The sequence below is a fragment of the Cryptomeria japonica genome, chromosome 5 (genome assembly GCF_030272615.1).
Source record: "Cryptomeria japonica chromosome 5, Sugi_1.0, whole genome shotgun sequence".
Classification (NCBI taxonomy): domain Eukaryota; kingdom Viridiplantae; phylum Streptophyta; class Pinopsida; order Cupressales; family Cupressaceae; genus Cryptomeria; species Cryptomeria japonica.
In genome coordinates this window covers 55,165,575-55,192,257 of record NC_081409.1, presented here as the reverse complement: position 1 = coordinate 55,192,257, position 26,683 = coordinate 55,165,575, and the positions used below count along the sequence as shown (strand labels likewise).

The 26,683-nt window shown below is 37.9% G+C and overlaps 2 protein-coding genes across 7 annotated transcripts in view; both read left to right on the top strand.

Annotated features, from left to right (window-relative positions):
- Positions 1-25,684, top strand: part of LOC131068577 (quinolinate synthase, chloroplastic) — a 67,451-nt gene extending 41,767 nt beyond the window's left edge. For 4 of the 5 annotated variants that reach the window (XM_058003805.2, XM_058003806.2, XM_058003803.2 and 1 more), the window contains exons 7-9: positions 24,652-24,816; positions 24,955-25,006; positions 25,200-25,684. In XM_058003805.2, the coding sequence (XP_057859788.1) occupies positions 24,652-24,816; positions 24,955-25,006; positions 25,200-25,249 (267 nt within the window). In that variant the 3' untranslated portion in view covers positions 25,250-25,684. Of the gene's footprint in view, positions 1-24,651; positions 24,817-24,954; positions 25,094-25,199 lie in introns of all 5 variants that reach the window. The other variant, XR_009112027.2, reaches the window with a different exon arrangement.
- LOC131068578 (uncharacterized) lies at positions 20,858-22,885 on the top strand. Of its 2 annotated transcripts, XM_059221233.1 has the most exons (3): positions 20,859-22,208; positions 22,295-22,703; positions 22,801-22,885. In XM_059221233.1, exons 1-2 carry the CDS (start codon positions 20,892-20,894, stop codon positions 22,322-22,324), a joined length of 1,347 nt encoding a protein of 448 aa, XP_059077216.1. In that variant the 5' UTR covers positions 20,859-20,891; the 3' UTR covers positions 22,325-22,703; positions 22,801-22,885. The 2 variants fall into 2 exon arrangements, with proteins under 2 accessions (XP_059077215.1, XP_059077216.1); XM_059221232.1 differs by having other exon boundaries at positions 20,858-22,703.
- Positions 25,685-26,683: the final 999 nt, after the last annotated feature.

Below are 26,683 nucleotides of genomic sequence, written 5' to 3'. Positions count from 1 at the left end.
ACGATCTCGGCTGGCCTCTTGTTTCTTCTTGGAAGATTCTCTCTTTCCAGGTCTCTCTTTCCTCTTCGAACCTCTTGGATGGAGATCGCCTTCACTTGCACTTCGAAGGTTACCTTCACCTGAATTTCTAGGATTAGGATTGCCTTCGCTTACACTAGCTCCACCTTCGGCTGGTTTCTCTTCCAAAGTGAAAGTCATAGTTATGCCTTGCTCTCTCAACTTCTGATGTTGTACGTCAACCCATCTGCGAGTACAAGACAAGACTGGAGCCATCAAAGCATCCAAATCCACAACCTCGGGCTCATTCCAATCTAACCTTACTGACTTACTCTCTCGATCATAGGATGACTGGATATGTCTGCCACTGTCCTGAGCTTGGTCGGCCACTCTGTAAATCTTGCATTTCTTGATGAAATCCAAAGGCAATCTAGAATGCATTTTTCGTTTCACTTCAAGATCATCTAAGAGATTCATCATAAAATCTTCTATCTGAAACTCATGCTTAAACTTTCTACCGACTGTTTCCTCTAAATGTCCATGTGGATCAAAGCTTTCTCTCAAAGCAAAGGATGAAAAAGAATACAAGGCTAACTCCTTCTCTGCGTCATCCATGGCTAAAGCATTAGGACATACCTCAACTGAATTGCCCAATATAATAGGTACCGGAACTCCATTTCCATGTCTGTGTCTGAATGCCTTCGCATAAGCTGCCAACTGTCTTGTTACCTCAAGTTAGACAATTCTGTTTGTCGGATATCTTGGCAACATGTATGGAGGTGAAGGACATCCATGAACTCTGATATAAGTAAACTTCGGAAATTGAATAAACCAAGCACCATACCTCTTTATTAATTTCTGTGCATCCTGAGATAATCTGTTGTGAATCCCACCTTGCAACGTCCTTGTGATGTTCATAGTGAAGGTATCATTAACTAACTTGTAGTTGCTTCCTGGCGGATGATGCAAGTGGACATAAGAATCACAAACTCTGACCTCGCCGGGTCCTCTTCCAATCACTCCTCTGTGAGGTAGTCCTGCGTACTCGAAGCTCCTGATCAAGGCATAGATGACGTATGAACTCATGTGGAAGGACTTGGTAGCTTTGAGTCTCCTCAACTGTACGTCCAAGCAATGGCTAATTATTCTAGCCCAATGAATTGTTCCTTTACCCTGAACTATCACCTGAATGAAGTAGAACATCCACTTTTCAAAGTAAAAAGCCTGAGGGGATCCTGTGACTCGGTTGAGCATTGTAATCAAATCTCTGTACTCCTCCTGGAAATCAATCCTGTGTGGTGTGTTCGGTACCTTACTCAGGCGAGGACGACTCTTGAGTAACCAGTTCTTGTTGATGATGCTTAAACAAGCATCTGGATCATCTTTGTACATTGACCTGGCTCCTTCTATGCTCTTGTATATCATGTCCCTGTGCTCTGGAAGATGGAAAGCTTCACTTATAGCTTCCTCTGAAAGGTACGCCAAAGTGTTTCCTTCATTGGACACGATCGTTCTGGATTGAGGATCATAATGACGAGCACACTCGATCATCAACTCATGACACTGAACTGCTGGAGGGAAGCCGGCCGCCTTAATGATGCCACTTTCAATTATCCTCCAGGCGACAGGTGATGGCTTACCAATGTAAGGGACATCTCGAAATTTCTTCGTGCTGAAGTTGCCCAAGTTAGTATCTCCAATGTTGCTCCACTTCGACACGATCTTGGTCTCCACTTCTTCGGTCTTCTGATCTTCTTTCATGAGAGCTGGAAGACTGGTGGATGCTCCCGCCTTAGGGGTCGCCATACCTACACAAGATTTCACAATAAGTAACTGGATATTGCAATATATAACATAGATTAGAGAGTAAATTTTAGGAAACATCATGATAAGTCTTTGAGTTATCATTTCCTAAAAAACGATTGAGCAACTGGAATTCAAAATTCAAAATTCAAAATTTAAGCTATGACGATCAACGTACAAAATTAAAACAATAAAACCAATATCGCCATACCTCACTAGAGAGCTAACACTAGAATGCAAAATGAATAAAATTCGCCTAGGCAAAATTAACGCTTGAAGCCTTTGCCACGTGATCCTCAAGGATAATGAACGTCCTTCCTATCAACTTTGCCACCTTTGGGGATGTCCTTGACGTGATCTTCCAATATCCTTGGCAAGTTCGCCTTAACTCTAACTCGCACCCCTTTGATAATACTTCGCACCACCTTTGGATAGGATCTCGCCCTTCTCCTTTATGAAATTCGCTTCCTCTTTGTATACTCCAAATCGCATATAAGAGATGATAAATGACGATGTAAAAATGAAACTTTCACCCTCCCTTTATAAGCGCTCACCTCCATATTCACCTCTAGGCCGACTTTATAAAATGAGGCAATTAAAACGATTTTTTAAATAAATAATAAAGGCCGACCTTTGTAAAAAGCGCGCCATTTGATTTTTTATTAATAATTAATAATTAATAATTAATTATTAAATGCCTTTATTAATTAATAAATTCGACTTTCTTTTACAAGGCAATAATTAATTAATGATATCAAGCGCAAATTTTAAATGCTTTCAATTAAATATCGATTTTCCTAGCATTTAAATAAATTCAAAATGTTTGTTTAGTGCCAAAATTTGAAAATGGAGAAATGCAAACCTCATCGCCCTGGTCCCTGACTGAGGGACAGGAGCGATCCATCAACTTGGTCTTGATTCTTGCAATTTTGGCGTTCAAAATCTTCATCCTTACGTTGAAGTTGGCGTTTTTGCTAGGAATTTCAAACTTAAGTGACTTGCCTGTGTGAATGAGTGCCTCTAAATGTGATATCGCCCTGGTCCCTTGGAGAGGGACAGGAGCGATCCTTATGTTTTACTTGAAATTCTCCGTTCTTGATATCAACTCCACGTTCATTACCTTTCAAGCAACGTTTCAAACCCTTTGCAACTTTGTTTTGTCATGACCTTCGAAGGATAACAAGTGTTTTAGCAAATATCGCCCTGGTCCCTTGGAGAGGGACAGGAGCGATCCTGGTGTTTCCCTTTGATCTTGCTTTTTAAATCACCAATCCCCTTAATAAGGCGAACAATAATGTTATTTCTTCATTCCATGCTTGTCTCACTTGACTTCTACAAGGCGTTTTGATGTTTGGAGGATCATCGCCCTGGTCCCTTGGTGAGGGACAGGAGCGATCTTTGTGTCCTGGCTCAAATTTGCAAACTTTTGATCTTTGCCTCTTGTTCATAGTCTTCCAAATGGCGTCCTCGACCTTGTGCGACCCTTGCCTTGACATGCATTTGAAGGAAAATGAAGGTTTTAATAAAAATCGCTTTGGTCCTTGTCCAAAGGACAGGAGCGATATAGCTTCTTTGTACAAATTGGTATTCATTTGGCGTTTAAAACCTTTGTATATCATCTTGTTAAGACGCCTTAGACCTTTTATCATCTCGCATAACCTTGACTCAACGTGATTTTTGAGAGATTTGGCCAATATAGTCAATATCGCTTTGGTCCCTGCCTGAGGGACAGGAGCGAACTTCAAGGTTTTGAGCTTGTCCTTGCCTTCTTCAACTTGCCATTACCTTCATCGTGCAAAATAAAGTCCCTTTGATCTCCTTGGATACTTGATGCTTGGTAATCCTTCAAAATTTAGAGCCTCATGAGGATTTCGCTCTGGTCCCTCTCTGAGGGACAGGAGCGAACTTGAGTGTCTTGGTGCAAATCCTTCATTTTAGTGGTCTTTGTAACTTCGTTCTTGATTGAGACGCCTTAAAACATCCTCGCCACCTTGTACTTCGTTCTTGGAGTGTCCTGAACTTAGTGAAAAGGCAACATAATCATCATATCGCCCTGGTCCCTGACTGAGGGACAGGAGCGAACTTGCTCTTGTAGGCTTCATCTCACTTTGCTATCCTCAAGAATTATCTTCAACAGTCTTGTTGCACTCTCTTTCACTCATCCATGCCTTGGAATTCATTGTAACTTGGCAAGAAATTTGTCTGAGACAAAAATCGCTCTGGTCCCTGACTGAGGGACAGGAGCGAACTTAGGCATTTGGGTCCCTTGTTGGTGTTTGGTAATCTTCAATTTGTCTTCAACGGGTTCAATTCACCTCCTTTCTTGCCTTCAAACGTAAAACTTGCTTGATCTTTGCCCAGTACATGCCCTATGAAGAATTTCGCTCTGGTCCCTGGGAGAGGGACGGGAGCTACAATGGATTTCGCCCTGGTCCCTGACTGAGGGACAGGAGCGATTTTGCATATTTGGGTCATTCTCCTTCACGACGGCACTTCAAGTTATATTCATTTGATAAAACACATCTTCTTGGACCTCTTCAAATCGTCAAGTCATTAAAATCCTGCAAGGACAAAATAATATTTGATTTTGAGCTCCGGTCCTTCACTGAGGGATAGGAGCGATTTTGCTCCCTGGGGCATTTCCGTGTTCGTGAAATTCTTCAATTTATATTCAACGGAAAGATCACGCCTTTCTCTATCACTTCCAATTCGAAATTCATCTTGACCCTGCAGAGACAGTGAGATTTTTGAAAACGAGCTCCGGTCCTTCACTGAGGGACAGGAGCGATTTTGCTCCTACAGGCCAAAATATCAAGATTTCACGAATTTAATCACTTCTCAAGGCAAAAACAAATCATTCCCCACGCCCAGGATCAAATATAAAAAAAACTCAAAATTTAGGTCAAAATTACTCAATTGAATAAAATTCACATTTTCACCATCAACACTTAGACAAATTAAGACTCTGCTGGCGAATTCATTTTATTCAAAATTGCATCCTGCGAGAGGAAGCTTAAAAAGCTCTCAAGACTGACTGGACTCTGGCCTGAAAAGACAGTAACGGAAACCCTAAGGCTTGACCCTAAATCCAGACAACTGACAAACTACCAAAACCCTAAAAAGCAAAGCGAAAGGCGAGCAAAAAAACGAGCAGAAAGAGGGGGTCCCCATTTCAAATGGGGCGATGTGTGAAATGGTCACAACAGGCACCAATTTTCTATGGTGAAGGATTTTTGTAAGAACTTGGAAATTCCTCCACCAACTTCTAGCGTCCATTCTTCTCCTTGAGTGTCATTTCTTCATGATGGAGGAATACTTGGCATGAAGGAAAATTCCTTCATAACCCCTTTCTAGCGCTCCAGCTCAACCTTGGGCGCAAATCCTAATTGGAGGAGGAATTATGGACGCTTGGACTTTGTCCTGCTTGACCTCATTTTGGCGCCCATCTCTTGTCTTGGGCAGAATTTCATCTTGATGCAGGAATTCTTGGATGGGAGAGAAATTCCTCCCTTACCCTCTTTTGGCGCTCTAACCTCAACTTGAGCACAATTTCACCATGATGAAGGATTATTTCACTTGGAAGGAAATTCCTTCCTTACCCCTGTTTGGTGCTCCTCTCCTAGGTTGGGTGCTATTTTGCCTTGATGGAGGAATATTTACTCTTGGAAGAAAATTCCTTCCTTCCCATGTTTTGGCATTCCTCCTATAGGTTGGGTGCTAATTTCACTTGGAGGAGTATTTTAGGATTTTCTTTCTTTTCCTCCACCCCATCACTTTGGCACCCTATCTCCTGCTTAGGTGGATTTTGACAAGGATGAAGGAAATTTGCAAAGTTTAGGGCAAAACTAGTGCATTATACGAAAAGGGACATTACAACGTCCTTTGCCATTGCACAAGCCAAATGAATGAAAGCAAGATGCAATATCATCTTTCCAAGGTGCCATTGTATCTTCTAATCCTCAATTGTTCTTCTTACCACAAGTGGGTCTTTGATTAGTCTTTAAAACTTTCCTATAACAAGTTTTGTAAAACTTACCTGTTAGCCCCAATTTTAAACTTGACAAATTTTGAACTTTTTGCATCAAAATGCTACAAATGGGAACCTTCTAGCTAAAAACTTTCCAATCATTTGCAAATGTTAGATCTCTTTACATCCTGAATCGGAACAATATCATTTCAATCATAACTCTTGGAAGTCATCATGCATCGTGTTGAAAATTACAAGAGCAATTGAACTTGAAAATCTATGCAAGATACTATAAAATCCTATTATGGAGATGTTTCAGGTGTAATTTCAAATAATGTGGCCAATTTACAGCTCATGATTAAATGGCTCAACAAGGAGATTCGAGATGTTATTTTTAGTGATGTGGCGAATTTTTCAAAAACAAATAAAAAAATATTGATCTAGGATAAACTTGATTCTTCATTATGGGAGGTTCTCTTTGGTAAGTTTGTATTTTGCCGATATGAAAGTTCAATCGAGTGTCTTCAGTCTTTTCATAAAGTTGTGAAAGTATATGAAGTTGTCGAACTTGTAAAGATCACCGAAATTCATTGGTTTTTACTTTTTAATTCACCATTTGAACACCATTGGTAATAAGGGTACCATCAGTAAGTTACTTCTCTTTGCCAAAAACTGAGGCAAACAAATGCATTTCATTACGGAGGCACCATAAGTAAGTTGGCTCGAGTTAACAAAGAAACTGATGCACTTGGGTTCATTATCTCAAAGTAAGAATTCAAATATCAGCAACTTGAGGCACTCTCAAAAGTCACCGATGGAGTGAAGGTGCGAAGGATAAGTGAACTATATCGGCAAGTTTGTTTATTTGTGGAAATCACCGAAAGGAAGAGCTGGTTATGACAATTCATATTTGGGCAACTTGGTCAAGTTGCGTAGCTTGCCGATGCATTTACAATTCAGTTAATATAACTAAATCTGAAATGGATGAAAATACTCACGTCGGCCATTCTGCTAAGTTTCACAAATTGCTGACAACAGGAGTTTCTCATTTGATCTCAAAGACCAAGAGGGAGGTAGTTATTATAACTACTCGCAAATAACTATTGCATCAAAGCATAATGGTACAGAGGATGATATGCAGCAGATTGTTTTGGTGAAAAGGCTAAGGAACCTGAAGCAAATGCAAGCGGTGGTTCCATGATGATATCCAACATCATCACCCCCTGTGCCTAAATGAAAGCATTGGAACAATTTATAAACATTTATTAAAACGCACCAAATGCTCAAAGAGACGTCATCGTAAAGAAGGAAATGAAATGATTGCAGGTTGTGCATAAAGTGATGTGTTGAAAAAGCTTTAAAAACTTTCAAGCAAATGCAATCGGGAGGAGCAAAGACAAATTCAACTTGCACGACATGGAAGCGTAGTCTAGGAACATGAAGGTTTGAATATCATCTCATGGAGTGCACTAATTGCGGCTGAAAGAGAAAATAGAATCGTTGAGAAAGATTTAGAAAGTATTGAGCAAATGCTCTTGGTAGCTGCAAAACTAAATCCAACAAGCTTTGCCTACAATCTTCCTTTCACGTACCAAAATGGGAGCTTTGAATAAGAGTATAGATATCCATCAAAGCACAAATGATAAAGGAAGGTCAGGTGGTGTAATAAAAAATACTTTGTCGACATACATCTAAAATGTGGATGCATAGAAAAGGCGCAAACTGTTTGCTCATAATGCCTCAAAAAGACGTCATCTCAATGATTGTAGGTTGGCAGAAAATGGACTTGTTGTAAAGGCTCGAGAATTGTTTCACAGAGATTTGCCTCGAAGAATTTGGAACTCGACTAGTGCCAGCTGACATGCATAAAAGAATGTGGTGACCACCTTGAAGACACTCAATGTCATGTACCAACATTGATTGTGAGGACGTGTTTTCTTGGTGATTGAAGATCATATATGAACTCAAGCTGGTCATAAAAACAAAGCGCCTTAATAGTTTGATAAAATCACTCAAATAAATGTGGTGTCATCATGGCTGCAGCATATGTGTGAATGTTTTCTCTTGGTGCATGCAGAATGTGAAGCATGGAGTGGAGCATTACCGGTAAAAGGGTTTTATCAGATGTTCGAGTTGCAGTTGCCTGTGGTAGATATGCATATCATGAGGAATCACAGATAAATCATGTAAAAGTTTATCAGATTATCTTAAAGAAAAGTTGCCTTTTGAAGTATAAAGTTTCACAGGAAATGGATGAGGAAAAAGGTGGTTTCAAAGATCTTCAAAGCACAATGTCTACTGAAAACACTTTAGAAACTTTCAAGAGAGTGCAAGTGCAAATATAAATCCATGCCTCACAAGCTTTGCTGGCATCTTCCCATGCTCAAGAACGAGAATTTCGGGACAGGTTATCGACATGTATCAAAACACATTGGCTGGGACATTTTTGTCAGATATTGTAGTTGGAATCGTTCCCAAAGACATACATGCCGAATATGGAAACAAAAACAATGCACTTGAAATGTTTCCTAAAGAGCCATCGAAAGAGACATCGCCGTATGGAATGCAACCGCAGGAAATACACTTGGAAAGTTTGACAAACCGCCTAGAGGAAATGTCACATCATAGAGTATAGGGATTGTAGTAACAGAACATTGCCAACTTGTTCATGATAGTGCTCGTTTGAAAGGTGGATTTTCATTCTTATGGAGACCCTTGGAGTTCTATTTTCTATTCGAAGGGAAAGACATATGTGTTACATCCTTGAATGGCTATATGACAAGATGATTACAAAGGCAAATGGAGCAGACAAAGATGGAGAAGTGTACTTCAGCAAGATCCATAACTTTAATGTTATAATGTTTCAAGTTGTTCTTTGTAAAAGTGACTTATGTCACTTATTGTAATTAAAGTTAGCTTTTGGGCTTGAGCTTGGTAAAAGTTAGTTATCCTAACTTGTCTTCAAAAAAAAGGTAGTTACTAGAAGTAGTCACTTAGGTAGCTATTCTAAGTGGGTAACTAGGGTAGTTATCCTAAGTAGTTACCTAAGGTGGTTTTTCAAAGTGGTTATGAGTTAGTTATCAAGGTAGTTATTGCAAGATGCCTATAAATACAAGGCCAATTCATTTATAAAGGGGGAACTTTTTTTTTTAAAAGGGAGATACTTTTTCAAAAGGGGAGACTATGGAGAAATTCTTAAAGAACTAGTTTGATGACTTTTGGTTTTGCACTTTGTACAAGAGAGTTCTTGGGATTGTATAATTTCATGGAAGTAATAAAGGATGTGAATTTAGTTCATATGTTCAATATGTTGTTCTTGAGTTATTATTGCTGATTTTCTGTGTGTCAAATTAGTGGTATCTTTTGTCCACGTACAAATCATTTATCATCTATTGGAATGCTTATGATTCATGCAATTGATGTAATGAAACATTATCAAGCTTTGGTATCCTGGTTTGGATGTGCTAGAGTTATTTAGCTCTTCGTATGTTGAGATTTGTAGCTCTTCTTTCATCATCATTGCAAGTCAAAACTTATATTGTGCTTAAATCCCCTTTGTAATCGTTATCTTTTGTGAAATCTCAATTGGTATTCGTATGTCTATTGTTGGGGTTTCTATTCTTTATCTTTCTTTAGTTTTGTGTTTTCTCCTTTATGTACTTTTAGGTTAAAAGTACACAAAAATCCTAAAAACCCCCATCATACAAGGGAGCTGCCCCCTCAAACGCAGAGGAAGATTGTGTCCTCACCACAATCTCCCCAATTGTTGGGACGGTTGTCACTGCTCTTCGGGCGAACAGGGTCAAGTTTGAAGGAGAATTCACAGTGACAAATCTGTTTACCAACATTACCCTTTCTAAATCATCATTCCATTGCCTTCCACCTAGGCATTCACGTTCTCAATCTGGAAGCACATATCCCTTTTTATTCATTTTTCTAATTTTTAAAAATTTATTTTATTATTTTTTAATTTCACACAATTATTTGTTAAAAATTCACGTGTTTCCTTTTGTGTGCATGGTGTAAAATATATTAAATCTTACTATACAAAGTCCCTTTTTAGGTTGCCGAAACCTCTAGCCCTTGTAAATCCTTGACTAGTTGTGATTGGGTCTCATCTAGAAACGTCCAAACCTTATTGAAAATCACTTTCCTTTCTCAGGTTAATTTGTTGGTTTGCAGCTCATTAAGCCATAGTGTTGCCTCTCCTTTTGATATGGGAAAAGGAACCGTTCTTAAACTTGCTTACTTTCTCCAATGCATTTGAGAGGACATTGCCTAGAAGCCAAGACTCATGAATACTACCAAGCTTACAATTAATGATCATTTTTATGTCACAAACTATCTTTTTCTGCATAAATTTTCCATAAAAGTTTATTCATTAGCATGCAGTCCTGAAAGCCCAATTCTTTGATCTTCTTCTCTTTGCACACCAAATCCCCTTTGACCATATTGAAGTTCCTCTTCTCCTCCATCCCTCTCCACAAGAAATACCTTTCAATGTCTAAAATTGCTTTGGCAATCTCCCCACAAATTTGACGGATAGACATAACGTTGATTAGGATAGATGTCAAAGAAGACTTTATTAGTTGGATCCTTCCAACAAGTGAAAATCACTTGTCTTTCTAGGATGAAATATTATTTTGTACTCATTTTACTAATGACTACCAATCCTCTAGAGTTTCTTTCTTATCAATCAATGGCATCCCTAGGAACTTGGTAGCCTTGCACTATCAAAGCCAAAGATCCTCTAAATATTTAGGGAATCTTCACAATAGTCTCTAAGGAAGAAGATTTATGACTTAGTAACATTTATCTTATGCTAGAGGCCTTCTCATAACAACCTAACAAATTGAAGGTTTGTGATATACTTGACCCTTGAAGAGATTTGCAACCCTTGAATGTTTTTCTTGGCAAACTTAGCTTTCAAAGCTTGTTTTGTGTGCCTCATTTACAATGAGGAAAAGTCCCCTTGTTGCAAGCCTTTGTTTATGTGAAGACTCCATTGGAATGTCATTTATTAGCAAATTGGAGGCCACAAAAATTTAGTTGTAGAGCTAACTCCACCAGCTTTCTACAAACCCGAACTTTTCTAGGGTTTGAAGTAGAAAATCCCATGACATTGTATTATAGGTTTATTCATGTCTAGTTTTAATAACATCCCCTTTCTTTTTGCTCTTTGTAGAGTGTATGGCTTAATGGGCTATTACTATTCCATCAAGGATTTGTCTTATGCTAGACATCCACTTTGCCTTTTAGAGATGGTTGTCTTAAGACAAGATTTCAACCAAAGGGCCATGACTTTAGTGACCATCTTGTAGAAGAGATTGCATAGTGCAATAGTATAGAAAGCATCAAACCATGGAGGATTCTCGATTTTCAGGATCAACTCTTGAAATGTATTCCATCTTAATAATGGTCTTCCTAACTGTTGTGACCTTTTCATACATCGCCCGATTGCAAATGGGGACCCCCACTTTTTTGTTTGGTAGCATAGTTGTTATAGCTTAGTCATCAAGTGAAGATGCAATGCCTTGATTGTCAGAAGGTGGCCAAGTCAGGGAGTCATGTTTCATGTTTGGAGTCCATGGTGGAGCAATAGTATTGAGGTTTAGGGTTGAGGTAGTGAAAAGTGTGAAATATTGTTGTCAAGTTAGGAAAGTTGTCAACAGTGTCAATTTTGCAAGGTTGTCAAGGAATGAACTCAATGAAGTCATGATCATATAGAGCTTAAGTGGAGCAATCAATCAAGGAATGTGAAGTATTCCTAAAGGTGGATTTCAAGAAAAAGATAAGTGTGGATGAAACTAAAAATTACATGTGGTGGAGAAATCCACGACTTGCTAGAATCCATGACCTCATGAAATCCACGGTTTTGAGGTGAGGTGAAGAAATTTGTCCACAACTTGCTAAAATCCACGACTTGAAAGGCTCAATGCTCAAGGTAGGCGAGAGGTGAATTCATCAATCTATCCATGGTCTTCACGAATCTACGAATTTAGTGACTCAATGCTAAGTGGAGGTGATCAATTTTCCAAGATGCATGATTTTGGTGACTCAATGCTTAGAGGGGCTTAGACAAGAGGAGTTCGCCTCAAATCAACTTTGACTTCATTTTTATCCTTGGAGAAATCTATGACCTAGGCATGAAGTGATAAATTTGTCCATGAGTTGCCCAAATCTGTGACTTTAGTGAATTGGTGAGATGATAAATCTTTCGAAGATTAGGCAAAATACCCAATTTTGGTGACTAAATGCTTAGAACAGCTATGGCGAGGAGAGTTAACATCAATTTAGCCTTGTAACGAGTTCATCTTTCACTTGGTGAAATCAATGAATTGGAGAGGTGTGATCAACACTTATCCATGATTCCATGACCTCAAGGAATCCATGACTTGAAGGAATCCATGACTTCAAGGAATCCATGACCTCCTATTATCCGCGACCTTGGAAAATCCACGCCTAGGCTAAATCCATGACTTGGAGGTCTTGAGGGTGATGTTGAGTGAAAGTTGCACTAATCAAATTTACCCTTGAATCTTCAAAATTTGCAAAGAAAGTGCTTTTTAATGATCAAGACAAGGAAGAACTGAAATGATCAACTTTATCCATGACTTGAGGTGAAGACCAACATTTGTCCATGAGGTTGAAGAATTTACGACTTGAGGGTGGAAGGCAATGATTATACTTAACTCAACAAAATCGACGAAGTGAAGAAATCCACGACCTTGGGATGATATTTCCCACTTGTCCTTGAGTGCAAGAAATCCATGACTTAGAGGTCTTGAGGGGTACTTTGGAGGAGAGTTGCAATAATCAAATTTGTCCTTAAATCTCACAAACAAGGTGATAGGTGAGAGCTGAAGACAAGAAATGCAATCACTTTTAAATTTGACTTGAAGAGATGTAAATGATAGAATCCACGACTTTGGGAGTGAAAATCAGTCTTGCCTTTGCCTTGGCGGAATCAACATCATGCAAATGAAGTGATGAAGTTTATCCATGAAGTGCTGGAATCCACGAAATGCAAAGTGGAAATTTGTCCATGAGACACAAAAATCCATGCCTAAGTAAAATCCACGCGTAAGTAAAATTCACGCCATTTTAGGTTTTGATTGGGGTGAATGCAAGGTAAAACGTGTGAAGGTGGCCCTAAACTGAAACATGTGAACCTAAATGTAACATGGAGATAAGGCAGATTAGGTTCGCATCAGACCTAGAAGCATTAGAAAATTAGACCTAGGGTTATGATAATCAGACCTGATTCCATAAGAAGAGCAGAATTTGTTGTTTGGCATTGAATAGTGAGGTGTAGTGTAGTGGTAACCCTTCATTTATACCCCTTCTTTGGTAAAAGTGCCTTGAGCAGCCAACTTGGAGATAAAAGTAAATAATGTATCATGACCAACTTGCATCTAATGCCTAACTTTGTACATTGTAACCCAAATTATGTGCTCAAAAGTCTTGTAAAAACGGGTATTAAACCTGCTTGAACGGGATTGAATACTTAGTCGGCTATAAGGGGCAAAATCAAAGCAATTTAAAGAAAGGATGAAATACTTAGTCGGCTAAGCAAGGCAGTGTACAATAGTATGGGTATGAGGTGGCATAAAGAGGAAATGGATCTTGATTTCAAATATTAATCCATTCAAATTCATTCAAGGGTGCAGACCTGAGCAAGGCTTAGTCGGGAGATCAGAAGCTTAATTTTAGAAGAATCTTGTTAGCATCAGTCAGGATGTGAGTTTGATCAAGGGGGTGATTTAGCATATGTAGGGTCTGATCTGAGATAGTTAAAAGTGAAATAGACCTGACCTACAAACAACTTCCATATCTGTGAGTATATGTCTAGGCTCAACTAATCATTTCCTGAATTGAAAACGGGTTAAGATGTCTGATTTCTAAGGGTGATGGTCTTATCATCACCCAGTCACATGATGAATGATGCGAAATGTGTTTATTTTTTGCAGGTTTTAATACAAGGATGAAAGAGTTCACCCCCAACGATGCAAGATCAAGCTATCAAAGAAGTTAAATGGAGGAACTCAACATCAGCGTGCTCAAAGCAAAGACAAGGAACACTTAAGCAAGGGAAGTGTAAGACTTACAATATCAATACAAAAATCATTCTAAGCAACAAGGAGATCAAATATTCAATCTAAGACGAATGCATTGGATCAAGGTGTAACACCATTACAAGGATCCATTTGGAGAGGGAACCTCACATAGTGGACTTCAATAAGGAAGACTTCATCAGTGGGCATAAGGATACAAAGAGATGGCTTGAAGGGAAGATTTCACAAGATAACACAAGGTAGAGAATCAAGGCATTCAAAGGGCTAGCTTTGCAGCAAAGGGAGCTCATTATTACAAGGAAGAAACATAAGAATATCCTGAATTTTCTTCGTAAATCCAAGAATAAGCTATCAGTACAAAGAGGTTGAGGAATAGTACAAGAAGGAGGTATCCTCATACATCAAGGCAAGGAATTTGAATCAAAGCAGGGATTGAGGCAAGGCATTTGAGTTCAACATGAACAAAGGAAGATCAACCATGGGCATCACATAGTCTACATCAAGCATCATCAAGCTAAAATATTACACAAGGAAGAGGGTAAGTGGAAGAGCAAATTTCATCAAGATAGTTTCAGAATAGTGAATCAAAGAGAAACTTGATCAACAAAGATGATGCAATTTGGGAATATCTCTCATCATCATCACATTCATTATGGAGCAATTTGAAATGTTGAGTATCAAGAGATATTGTACAATCACTTACACTTTGTGATGATCTACAAAGCATGCTGAGGTGGCATCCAATCATCGTCAATCCAATCAAGTCATTTCCAAGTCAACTTGTCCAAGTTCGATGCACCTGACTCATCAACAATTGCACATGTGGAGGCACAAAGTTTCATTTACCTAACCTATTTTCCTATTGGTCAGCATTTAGAGATGGACATGTGTCCATTATAATGTAATTTTCTCATTGGCTTAGAAGAAGTTAGTTGCAACTAATCCTAATTTGAGCTTTATCTTGTAATCTTAGCCATTGATTTGGATTTGATCTTGGCCATTCATTTGTAAAGGGAGGTCTATAAAAGGGATTGCTCTCTTCATTTGTAAAGGGTTAATAGTTAGTGGTCAAGTAGTTAGATAATAGTTAGCAGTAGAGTAGGAGGAGGAAGCCTGAAATTGTTGCCAAGTTATGTTGAAATCAATTCAATACTTTCGTTGAAGTTATGGTGGACGTATGTGTTGTGTTTCCATATTTTTGCATGGTTCCTTGTTACTTCTCAAGATTAAATAGAGTTCTTTGATTATGATGGAGAATTGTGATAATATTTGATGAATCCTTCAGTTCATACCATTTACACCTTGTTGATTGCAAGTTGTTTTGCATGGTTAGCTTGAACCTAATTATTATTGTGGCTAGGTTCGATTGTGAATACTTCTTTTGGATTGCGCTATTATTGGGTATTTGAATGGATTGTTTACAATATGAAGATCTTTCACTACCTTAGGACATTGCACTCTTTCTATGGCATTGTGACTATCTCTGTTAAGTAGAAAGTAGTTTCATGAAGGATTTGTCTATCAAAGCATCATTCATTATTGTCATTGTCCTTAGGAATTAGGAGCTAGCATAGATTCTCTAAACCCTTCCTCCTTCTGTCTTTTTTTCCATTGAGTTTGAATTAGTTTAGGAGAAGAAGCATCACATGATTGATACATCTGATGTTCATGTTCCAGTTGCAGTTCATAAACGTAAGTCCCCTTGGATTGTTAACTATCACATCAACACACTGAGTCTATCCCTCATAAAGTTGCATATACGCAGTGGGAACCTTGGAGTCGCCTCGTTTGATTGCGTAGTTTAGCATTTGAGGAGATTTTGTTCAAGAGAGGATAGAGTCCTCGGTACTTTATTCAGTGTTGTAAGGTGTCACAAAACACACATTAACACGAACTTTACATTCCTCTACAGCCCTGCACACATCTTCCCCCACAATGTGCTAGAATTTCTTAAAAAATTTTCTTGGAAGCCATCAGGCCTAGGAGCTTTCCTAACACCAAAGGAAAAGGTAGCCACTTTAACTTCCTTGAATATGGTTTCATAAGGTTGCATTATGTTCATTTGTGTTGAGTTGGGATATTCCTTGTTAAAAGATCTTGGGCCTCTTGATTCTTATCTATTACATTTGTAAACAAATCCTTAAAGAACTTTAGTCCCTCTACCATAAATGGCCTCTAGATCAGTGATTTCATTCTTTAAGGGGAGCATGACCTAGTCACGTTTATTTCCTTGCTTTCTAATATTTGTGGAAAGATGGATTTTCCTTGTATTTTTGTTCCCTTCTTGGAGCCATTTGACCCTTGGTTTCTACATCTAGAAACTTCCTCCATAGAAGGTTGTTGAGTTCATCTAGGAGGCTATGCTCCTTTGATCTCGTCTCTTTCGATAGGCCCTAATTGGCAATCTCCATTTCCACATTCTGAAAATCCCTCTCTTCTTTTGTTTTCTTTGTGAATATGTTCTCTATCTTTTCTTTATTCCACTTGTCTCTACTTTGATAAAATTGAGTTTCTTTTCGAAAGTATCTTTTTACACCCCTTTATTTCTATCTTTCACCATTTTTGCAGATTTTATTTACAGTTAGGGTGCTTGGAGCACATTTCATTTTCAAAGGGAATACATTAGGTTTTGGTTTTTTCAGAATTCCCAGCCAAATGGCTAATGGCCAGAATTGGCATAAGCAAGGACATTGGAGTAAAAAGTGACTGTTCCAAACCCACTTTTAGTTGATTAAGAAACTATCCAAATAGACTTTGGATGCCTGTTGTGTCAAGCCTCAGTGAACCAACCCTTTTTCTGTTTTTGTAAACAAAAGCTTTATCTGAACTGAAAGCTCCAAATCCTTTGGAAGAAGAGGACATGTTGCTCCCTCAGATTTGTCCTCTTAGAAGAGGATTGCATAAAAATTGCTTCCTAGAATTCATGCCCCACCTTCTAAAAGCACTCAAATCTTCCCATAGTGTATTGTCCCTTAGTATAATGCCTCAAAATATCCTACTTATGGATCTTAGTTCTTAGTGTAGGGGTTAAGAGAAAATACCTTAGCCTCTGCTGTAGTCAAAACCCTGCAAAAATAAAGTCAGAAGATACTACAAATTATATTAAGGAATGATCATATAAATGACTATATACATAATTAACTATGTATAACTTAAGGAGGAATTATTTTAAATAATATCAGAGATAGAATCATAAGTTATGATAGTGAGCTGTCATTATGATTTGGTGGGATGTTTTGATTTACTATCTCCCCTTATCCAATATAACTATGTAGGGTGCCTCATACATCAGTTCCCCTACTCAATATAATTATGTAGGACAGCAATTCTCCCGACCAATATTGCCATGTAGGGTGCCTAATACAACAGTTCCCCTACCCAATGAGAATCATGTAGGGTGTCTTTACAACCATTCACCCCTACCCAAGAATTTGTTCAATTTGTTCAAACCATAGTTACAAGCCTTGGACTCACCTCGGACTCGGCAAACTGATTTTTGACTCAGACTCGGACTCGGCGCCCAGACTCGGCCGAGACTTGGCCGAGACTCGGCAAATTGAAAAACCCAAAAAATTCAAAGATTTTTAACGATTTTAAACTTCTTTCATGCATTTGTTAATAAATAAACATTAAAGTCACAATAATCTCATCAAATAGAAGCACATGCACAAGTTTACATTGATCACATAAGTATAAATGCAATTTTTAGGCTTGCGCTAAAGGAAATAAGCTAAACTAAATAACACATTAGAAATATAGAGAGTGTCAAATGAAATCCATGGAATATATCAAAAGTTCATGGAATATGAAATCCATGTCATCAAAAGTTCAAAACATATATCAAGTTCAACATAACAGCTAGAGCCTAGAAGTGTAAGGCTCAGAGGAGCCAATATCAGTCGACCCCGCAACTATCCTACGTGTGCGCCTAAGATAGGTCCTGGAACGTTCTGTAGCCATGATCTTTGCCTGTGTTTGAGGCTCAGGCTCACGCTTAGTGACATCCATATCCTCATCCACATCATCCTCGAGGTCCTCCAATGGGTCTCCTCATTCTCTAGACCCTTTTTTTAATTTAAAACTAATATATTTTTTTTAACTTATTATTTTCTGCCTGTGCAGCAGAGTCTGACCCACAAGACTCGGCAAGTCCGCCGAGTTTGACAGACTCGGCGAGTCTGCCAAAACTCGGCCAGACTCGGCCGAGTCAGAGTCCAGAGGCCATGGGCCTCAGCAAGGGCGACCAGCCTTTGGACTCTGCAAGTCTTGCCAAGACTCGCAGAGTCTTGTAACACTGGTTCAGACCATTATAAATATACAATTCATTACCAGTATCCATGTGTTTGTTAATATTATTTACCAGACAGTTACCAGTGCCCAAATTTATTTATAAATTTTCAGATCGTTATCATATTATTTAGCAAGCAAGTACCAGTATCCAAATGTTTGTATATTCGGATTATTTAGATTTTATCTACCAATATTCAGATTGTTATCAGATTATTTATCAGGCAATTACCAGTATCCAGATGTATCAATATTCAGAAAATAAATAATTTTAAATAGTCTCAATTAATCATCATTACTCAGATTATCACCAATTCCTAGACTATTTCAGGATATGCCTGCTTATATACATATAAGGTTAATGCTATATGTGATATGTTATATATTAATATTATCGTTGTATTGTACACCCAAGTGCTGTTTATGCTTGGTGAGTGCATTGCTGTAATGGTATGATCATGAGTATACATACCAGTGTTATGAGTGCCTAAGTTTGGTTACTGTAGCATGAAAATGGCCTGATGCTCTTCCGCGATGATTTCTCCCTCATTTCTGTCTTTTCTGCTGAGAAGTATTTATCTCCCTCACCCCGTGGTAGAGAGCCACGACCCAGGGTGTGTCTTTTCGTGGTGGTGACTCCTTGAAAAGTCACCGCCCCTCTTACCATTTACTTTATATTCATTCATCATATAATCAATAATGTATTAGCTCGTTAATAAAATATTAAATTCACAATTATTGTATTAAGTAAATAAGGTTGATAAAATATTTAGAGATTATTATTAATATAATAATTATTGAATATTGTTTTCAGTTTAAAGGATACATTATATATATTATCTTCTATCAGAGAAATGAAAGGACATGACACATAGTTATACGCCCTACCTCTGTTTGGAGAAGGCCTAAAGACATTAGAGAGAATCACGTTAACATTCTTGTCCATACCTACTAACATCAGATGAAAGGTTCGTTGAGTACAGGCCAAAACTGACCCTTGCAAATACGGTTCATCCCATAGCACTGCCAGACTTCTCCATTGCTCCTACTATGGCCATTTCTTATCCTTCATTCATGTTTGATAATTTTTTGTAGAGGCTATCCATGGTTCTTGACTGGATTTAGTGTTTTGAATGAGCAAAATATCCAAGGCATTTTCCTCATTGAACCACTAATTTCTTTAGTAGGCAATGTTTGTTAGGTGCATTCAAGATCTTGATAGGAATTCCTTTGAAGGTGGCGAACTCTTTGCAGCTTGTGGAAGTCAAACGGTAAAGATAAGAATCCAAAGAATTACCAATTCCCATCAGCATGCTGTCTCCAAAACACTTGGGGCAACATGTATAAATGAATCCACAAATGGTGCACTCTTCAAAAGTTTTTTGCAGATCAAAGCTTAGAGATTAGGCTTGCAAGAACATGCTTGAATTACTCATAAATGAAAGGCCCCCTTTGAGAACTTTGTTGCTATCTTCCTTCAAATAGAAGGTGACTTGCCTTTTGAATTTTTCAATTGAAGGATCTAACAACCTATTTGGAATGAAGATGTTTGGGGTATCTTTAGAAAGCAGGTCTGCCCAATTAAATCAAAAAGAGAGAGGGTGCTCATGTAGGGTTATGCGATTGGATTTTCACAAATGTCCTCTTGTTGCTCACAGGTGTGACTTTGTGTCATGGCCATGGATGGTTGGGATGCTACTGGTTTGTTCCAAGCTTGCAAAACTTGGCGAGCCATTAGAAAACTCGCGAGTAATCGTGAGCCCTAATGGCGCGCGAGTTACTCGCGGAAAAACTCGGCACGATTTTTTCATATAATCGCCACGATTTATTGACAAATACTCGCCGGTAATCGCCAAAACCCGCCCGAAAACGTGGCACAAAACGCGAGAAAACTGCGACTTAAGTCGCAGGCAAAAAAAAATCCTGAGTCTTTATTCCATTTTGCACGACTCCGGAAGGCAAAAAACACAGGCAAAAAACGCCACGCGATTTCCAGTAGGGTTTGCATTTGTCCGTGCGACCAGGTTTTTATTCGTGATTTTTCTTAGATCTTTTTGCATTTGCAGCAAGATTCGAAGTTGTATTTGTTTTTAATTTTTGTATGATTTGTATTTTGTAAAAAACTATTGTGATTTTGTATTTGTCTTTTCATTTTTGTATTACAGTATTACACTTAGTAACTTATTATTAATTTTAATTGATTGTATTGTTTTATTTTGAATTCACAATCATTTTAAATTTTAATCGACTATGTATTCACAGTCAATTAAAATGACTGTTTTAAAATTTTAAATGACTGTGAATACATAGTCAATTAAAATGATTGTGTAATACATAGTCATTTGAAATGACCGTGTTACAAATGACTGATGACTGTGTAATACACAGTCATTTTCAAATGACTGATGACTATGTAATACATTAATGTACATTGTAATTAATGACTGTGTATTACACAGTCAATTGTGAAATGACTGTGTAATACATAGTCATTTGAAATGACTGTCAACTGTGTAATATCAATGTGTATTAAAGTATTTCATTTAAATTTAAATTTGAAGTTAAAAACTTAAAAAAATACACAACCAATTAAAAATTTTAATTTTAGATAGTCATCTATTAATAGATGACTGTAAATAAAATACAGTTATACAGTCATTGTAATTTTTGGATGTTCGTGATTTTTTTTGTTAACATTGTTATTGATCTCTAAATGTTGTCTCTCTTTTGCTAGGTTCTTTTCCACATCTTTTTGAAAGAAAATGGATTCAGCTTCTACAGTTAAAGTTGGTGGCAAAAAGAGAGACCCTTGTTGGAAACATGGGAGACCAGGTCCAAAACGAGGAGATGTTTTTTGCAACCATTGCAAAAAAATTGTAAAAGATGGCATTAATAGGTTCAAATATCACCTTGCAAAAATTCAATGCCGAGATACCACAAGCTGTACGGAATGTACTGAAGAGGCTACGAGAGATGCAATAGCAACGCTTGAAGCATATGATCAAAGGAAGGCAACAAAAAAGAGAACAACAGAGGCAATGGCAGCCCCAAGGGCAGATTTGAGTTCCATAGGGTCACATACAGATGTGGGGACATCTGGTTCTTCCCTTGGGCCACGGATACAAGCAAAGGGAACTTTGGACAGCAACATGGAAAACTTCTTTATTCCATGTAACACTCCTGGTGCACAACCTGGATTTCTTGGCACTGCATGGAATAAAGAGGCTCACCAACAAGCCAAGGTGGCGTGTGCTAGATTTTTTATCTACAACGATGTTCCATTCAATGCTATTTCTAGTCCATCTTGGGACCAATTGGTCACCGCGTTGACTGTGGCAGGTAAGGGGTTCAAGTCCCCAAGCCGTTACGAGGTAAGTGGACCGTTATTGCAGGATGAGGTCCAAAACACTCATGCATTAGTGGAAGAGCAAAGGACTATTTGGGAGAAGAATGGCTGCACCATTCTTTCTGATGGATGGACAGATGGTAGGAATAGGACACTCATCAACTTTCTAGTTGCTTCAGGAGGACAGTTAGTATTTTTAAAATCAATTGATGCCTCCAACGAAGTGAAGAATGCGGAGACCTTGTGCAACATGTTGGATGAGGTGGTGATGGATGTGGGAGTGCAGAATGTCATCCAAGTTGTGACTGATAATGCAGCTGCATATGTGGCAGCCGGCAGACTTCTAATGGCTAGACATCTGACATTATTTTGGAGCCCTTGTGCTGCCCATTGTCTTGACTTGCTCCTTGAGGACATAGGGAAACTAAGTTGGGTAAAGAAAGTGGTTGAAGATGGAAGGAATATCACCAAATACATCTACAATCACACATGGGTCCTGAATCTTATGAGAGAGCACACTGAAGGTAAGGATCTTGTGCGATCGGGGGTCACACGCTTTGCTACCAATTTCCTCACCTTGCAGAGCATACTTGCTACATTGCCCAACCTGAAGCGGATGTTCGTGAGTGAAAGATGGTTGGGGAGTCCTTATGCTATAGAGCTTGAAGCAGAGAAGGTTGTGATTGCCATTTTTGATACTAATTTTGCCAAGATAGTGGAGGAGATCATCAATGTAAGTTTTGAAACTTTAATTGATGATTTATTATTTAATTTTCTAATATTTCAATCTGCTGATTTTGTTAGATTTTTTATATCTAGGTGTCGGAACCGTTGGTGAGGGTGCTATGAATGGTGGATGGGGATCATAACTCCATGGGGTATCTATACGAGGCCATGGATAAGGCCAAAGAGGCGATTCAACACTTGTATGGGTCAAACAAGACCAAGTATGAACCCATATGGCGCATAATTGATCGGAGGTGGAACCATCAACTCCACCAACATATTCATGCTGCTGCCTACTTCTTGAATCCCAAGTTTTTTTACTCTCCGAGTTTCAGAGCAGATGCAGAGGTTAGAATTGGCCTTGACACATGCATTCGGAGATTAGTTGATGATGAGATCCTTCGAGACCTGATACTTGATGAGTTGTAGAGCTATAAGAAGGCCTTAGGGGAATGGTTTTCTTCACCTGATTGCAAACGTAGGAGAGCCACCTTACGACCAGGTAAAAAAAAACATATGTTTAATTTTTACCATTTATTTCTCTCTTTAAGATTATTGAAATCTTTACAAGTTATAAATCACATTTTGTATCCTTGCAGATTTGTGGTGGGAAGATTATGGTGCCATAATGCCTAATCTTCAAAAGCTTGCCATCCGCATATTATCACAGCCTTGTAGTGCTTCTGGTTGTGAGTGCAACTGGAGTGTTTTTGAGAACATCCACACAAAAAAGCGCAATAGGTTGACTCAACAACGCTTGAATGATCTTGTCTATGTGCGGTACAACATTCGATTACATGAGAAGAAGGTGCTAGGGCAAGATTCACATGAAGCACTTGACTTGGATGACATTGATCCATATGCAGCAGAATGGGTTGCTTCTCCTGATGATGTTGATAATGATTTGGATCCATTCCTTACTAATGAGCAGCTGAGCGAGTTGGAGAGGGCAGGAGAGGAATGGGATGCGGAAGTGGCAGCACGTGAGGAGGAGTAGGAGGTTGATCATGCAGCAGAGGCACTTGTTAGTGTTGAGAATGTTGCCACTACTTCAGCACCACCCACCCAGCGGCCACAATCTGTTTTGAGCTTTAGTCGTACACGCAATTTATGATTTCTTATTTTCATTGATACCAAACTTTGAACTTGATATGTAATCAGAATTTTAGAGGTTCTTGTTTTGTGGTCTATGACTATGAGTCTGTCACTATGATATGTTGATATGTATTGAACTCTTATTCATATGTTGCACTTGGTTTTTGGTTTATGCTATGATACTTGCATTTGTTGCTATGTATTACCAAAAAAATTTGATTTATATATCATGGAAATCATATATGTTATACAAATTTGGTGTAAATGTGTGTTTTTGAATTATATAAATAAAAAAAATGTATTTTCAAATGTTCGATAAAGTTGCCGAGTTTTGCCGAGTTTTGGCGAGTCCTGAGTTTTTAAAATTTTTTGGCCTTGCCCAGTTATTGCAAAATCCGAGTTTTTCAAGCTTGGTTTGTTCGCACAATGAAGAGTTGTTAGAGGCATGTTTTATGGGTGGATTGACTCCATAGGGCTTGTGGTTGGTGGTTTATTTAATAATACATTGAGTGCTTTGGAGGCTGAGTTTTTGCTGAAAAGGTTTCCTGGGATATATCTCATGTCGTGTTTTTTCTGCTGTTCAGTTTTATATCTGTAACCTATTTGCATTTCTTCTCCCATGGGATTAATGTAGAAGCTGTTCAGTTTGCCATTGCAAGCTTAGTTTCTTTTCACTTGGTATCATAGTTTGTTTAAAGTTTTTGATATTAGTGATGTTTAAAAATAATTCCTTTTCAATTTGCACAAACCACTATCAATTGATGAACTTGAGTACATGTAGACATCATAATTATTTTTATTTTCTCTCTAATTACTAGCACCTCTTTGGGTATCTATAAGTAAATTTTTGCTAGAGAAAAATAAAAAATTCATCAGGAAAAAATACAAAGTTACATGTCCATTAGTGTACTTGTAGTTCTTCTAGCTTTTGGCAACCTGATATTAGCTCTGCATTTGTGTAAATTTATGCTTGTTATACATTTACATGCTCCCCATTATAATAAACTGTAAAAGATTCTGGGACTTGGTTTGTGATTTACAACCTTTTGACTTTCTACTTTGAGTTTTGATGTTGATAAGACATTCTCCTCTTGGTGGAAGGACGGTTAGTTTTTAGGGTCTTTCTCTTTCTGTAAAAGCATAGCAAATTTCACTGAACCTAGAAAAATTATTTTAAAATCCAAAGGTGAGTTTTTAATTAGAATGCTGATTTGAAATATGATTGTCTATTTGTAGGCTCCATTTAATTATACAACCCACTTCCATTTTATTGGTTAGTTTAGAATTTGATTGTCTTTACTATAAAAGTTATAGGAGAATCTTCCTATATGAATTATTGGGATGCATTGTTGCAGATGAACACCTTGGATTCTCTACTCAAGGTCTGCCACCTAGTTGACACAAGCAAAGCATTTCTTTTGTCTGCTTATGAAGCTGAACGTTTTGATACAAGCATTTTATCTGGTCATTCCATTGCAGACCTTGGTTGCGAGCCCATTTTGAACATGAGACAGTTTCAGGTGAATCCTGAATGACCTTTAACATGGCATCTTCATTGATGTCATTATTTATAATTTTGCATTATTGTTGATAGTCCATGCTACAGACATTTGTTTTCCATATCTTGTATTTGAGTGGAGCAATTGGATTTTTTGCAGTCAAGCGGAAGGCTGCCTGATGAACTTGTACATCAAGTACTCAAAAGAAACAGTGAGTGAAGGGATCACATGTGGACAGTTTCTAGGCAAACTCATTTGTTACTCGGTGCTGTATTTGCAGCCATTTTTTCTAGTGAAGGTTCAACACTGTCTCTATGTTGAAATGCATCTCTAACATGATTCTTTTATAATAAAAACCAAGTTCTTATGGTTTTGAAGGGCAATTCAAGTTATTTTGGCTGCAGTAACTGAATACAAGTCATTTTACCACATTGAAGCAAATAAACGGACCTGATGGTGACCATTTGCATCTTTCTATATACTCCATTTATGCAAAAGGGTTTAGGAAAATACATGGGGCTTGGAAATTCTTCTTTGTTCAATAACTTGGTCATTGCAATGTATATTATATTTTTGACTAAGTATCATGTGGAGGAAAAGTTGGAGTTCAGAGCTGTCATTGACAAATTTGGAGTTGCAATACTGATATGACCTATTATTAAGAATACACGTGAAAAATTGAAAAATGTAAGAATAGACGTGAAAAATTGAAAAATGTAAGGTGAATTGTGATACTTCAGTGCAGCTTCAATTTTGTAATTGAGAACCATTTGAAATTACTGTTCAAGTTCTTAAGTTTCTATTTGATTTTCATAATATAAGAGTGTATTTAAGGAAGGTGTATCTTTCAATTCGGAGAAATTTAGATTCAATTGTTTCACTTGCTTAATAGTTGGTCCAATAATATGCTTCTTGTTTATTAAATTGTCAGAACAGATTGAGACTCAAGGCAAATTGACGTATCATTTAATGTATCTCTTATCAATATTATACTTAGGCACAAGTAATAAATGATTGGTATTTCTTTTCCTCTCTTAGGTCTGCATATAAATAATATCTGCGCAATTCCGAGAAAATATATTTTTCTGCTGAATTCTGCAGCGACCATTAAGATTGGGTTACTAGTCAGATTACATTTTTAAAAGTTCTTTTTGCATTGTGTCCTTGGACCATGCAAAATTGCACGTGCTTAGTAGGGATTCTGAAATCTCAATTTCTTCTTTTTCTTAGGCTTTGACACAGTTGTGGGTGGGAACAGGGTTACACGAGTTGGGATGGGCCAACTCACTGTGATCTGGGGTTGAATTGGATCACAAAATTAAATTCACCTCAATTTTCACTCCATGATGCTTGTGACTTGTCCTTAGGGATGCATATATGCAATTTTCGTAGGTGATTGTAAATTCCCCAATTTTAATAAAGTGACTTAATTAAGTTAATTAATTAAGTGGTCTTAAATTTTAAATAATATCATGACTTATTTAATTAATTAATTTAATTATTAAATAAAGGGGCCCGAATTAGTAAAATAATAAACTATTGTCGGCTTGTTTAGTCATTGTTGTAGGTATGCGAATTTGGTGTTTTCTCTGTGTTTGCGAATTCCAGTTGGAATTCAGTCGTCTGCCATTTTGGAGGTGGAAGATCCTCCCTACTTGGCATCTGCAGTTTTGGTGGGAGTAACTTCTCACCCTACTTTGCTCTGCCCTTAGTCCGAGATTTTTGTAATCTGAAGTGTTATCATTATTGAATTTGAATTTCTACTTGCATGGTGTGTTCATTCCTATGCCAAATCATGTTAAACTAATTATATTGTCCAACATATTGCATATAACAAAACCATCTTTCCGATGCTGTGATTATTAGTTTGTACACAGAGAGTCAATTG

Coding starts and splice junctions, on each gene's coding strand:
- LOC131068578 (XM_059221232.1), top strand. CDS start 20,892: ATGGATTCAGCTTCTACAGTTAAAGTTGGTGGCAAAAAGAGAGACCCT.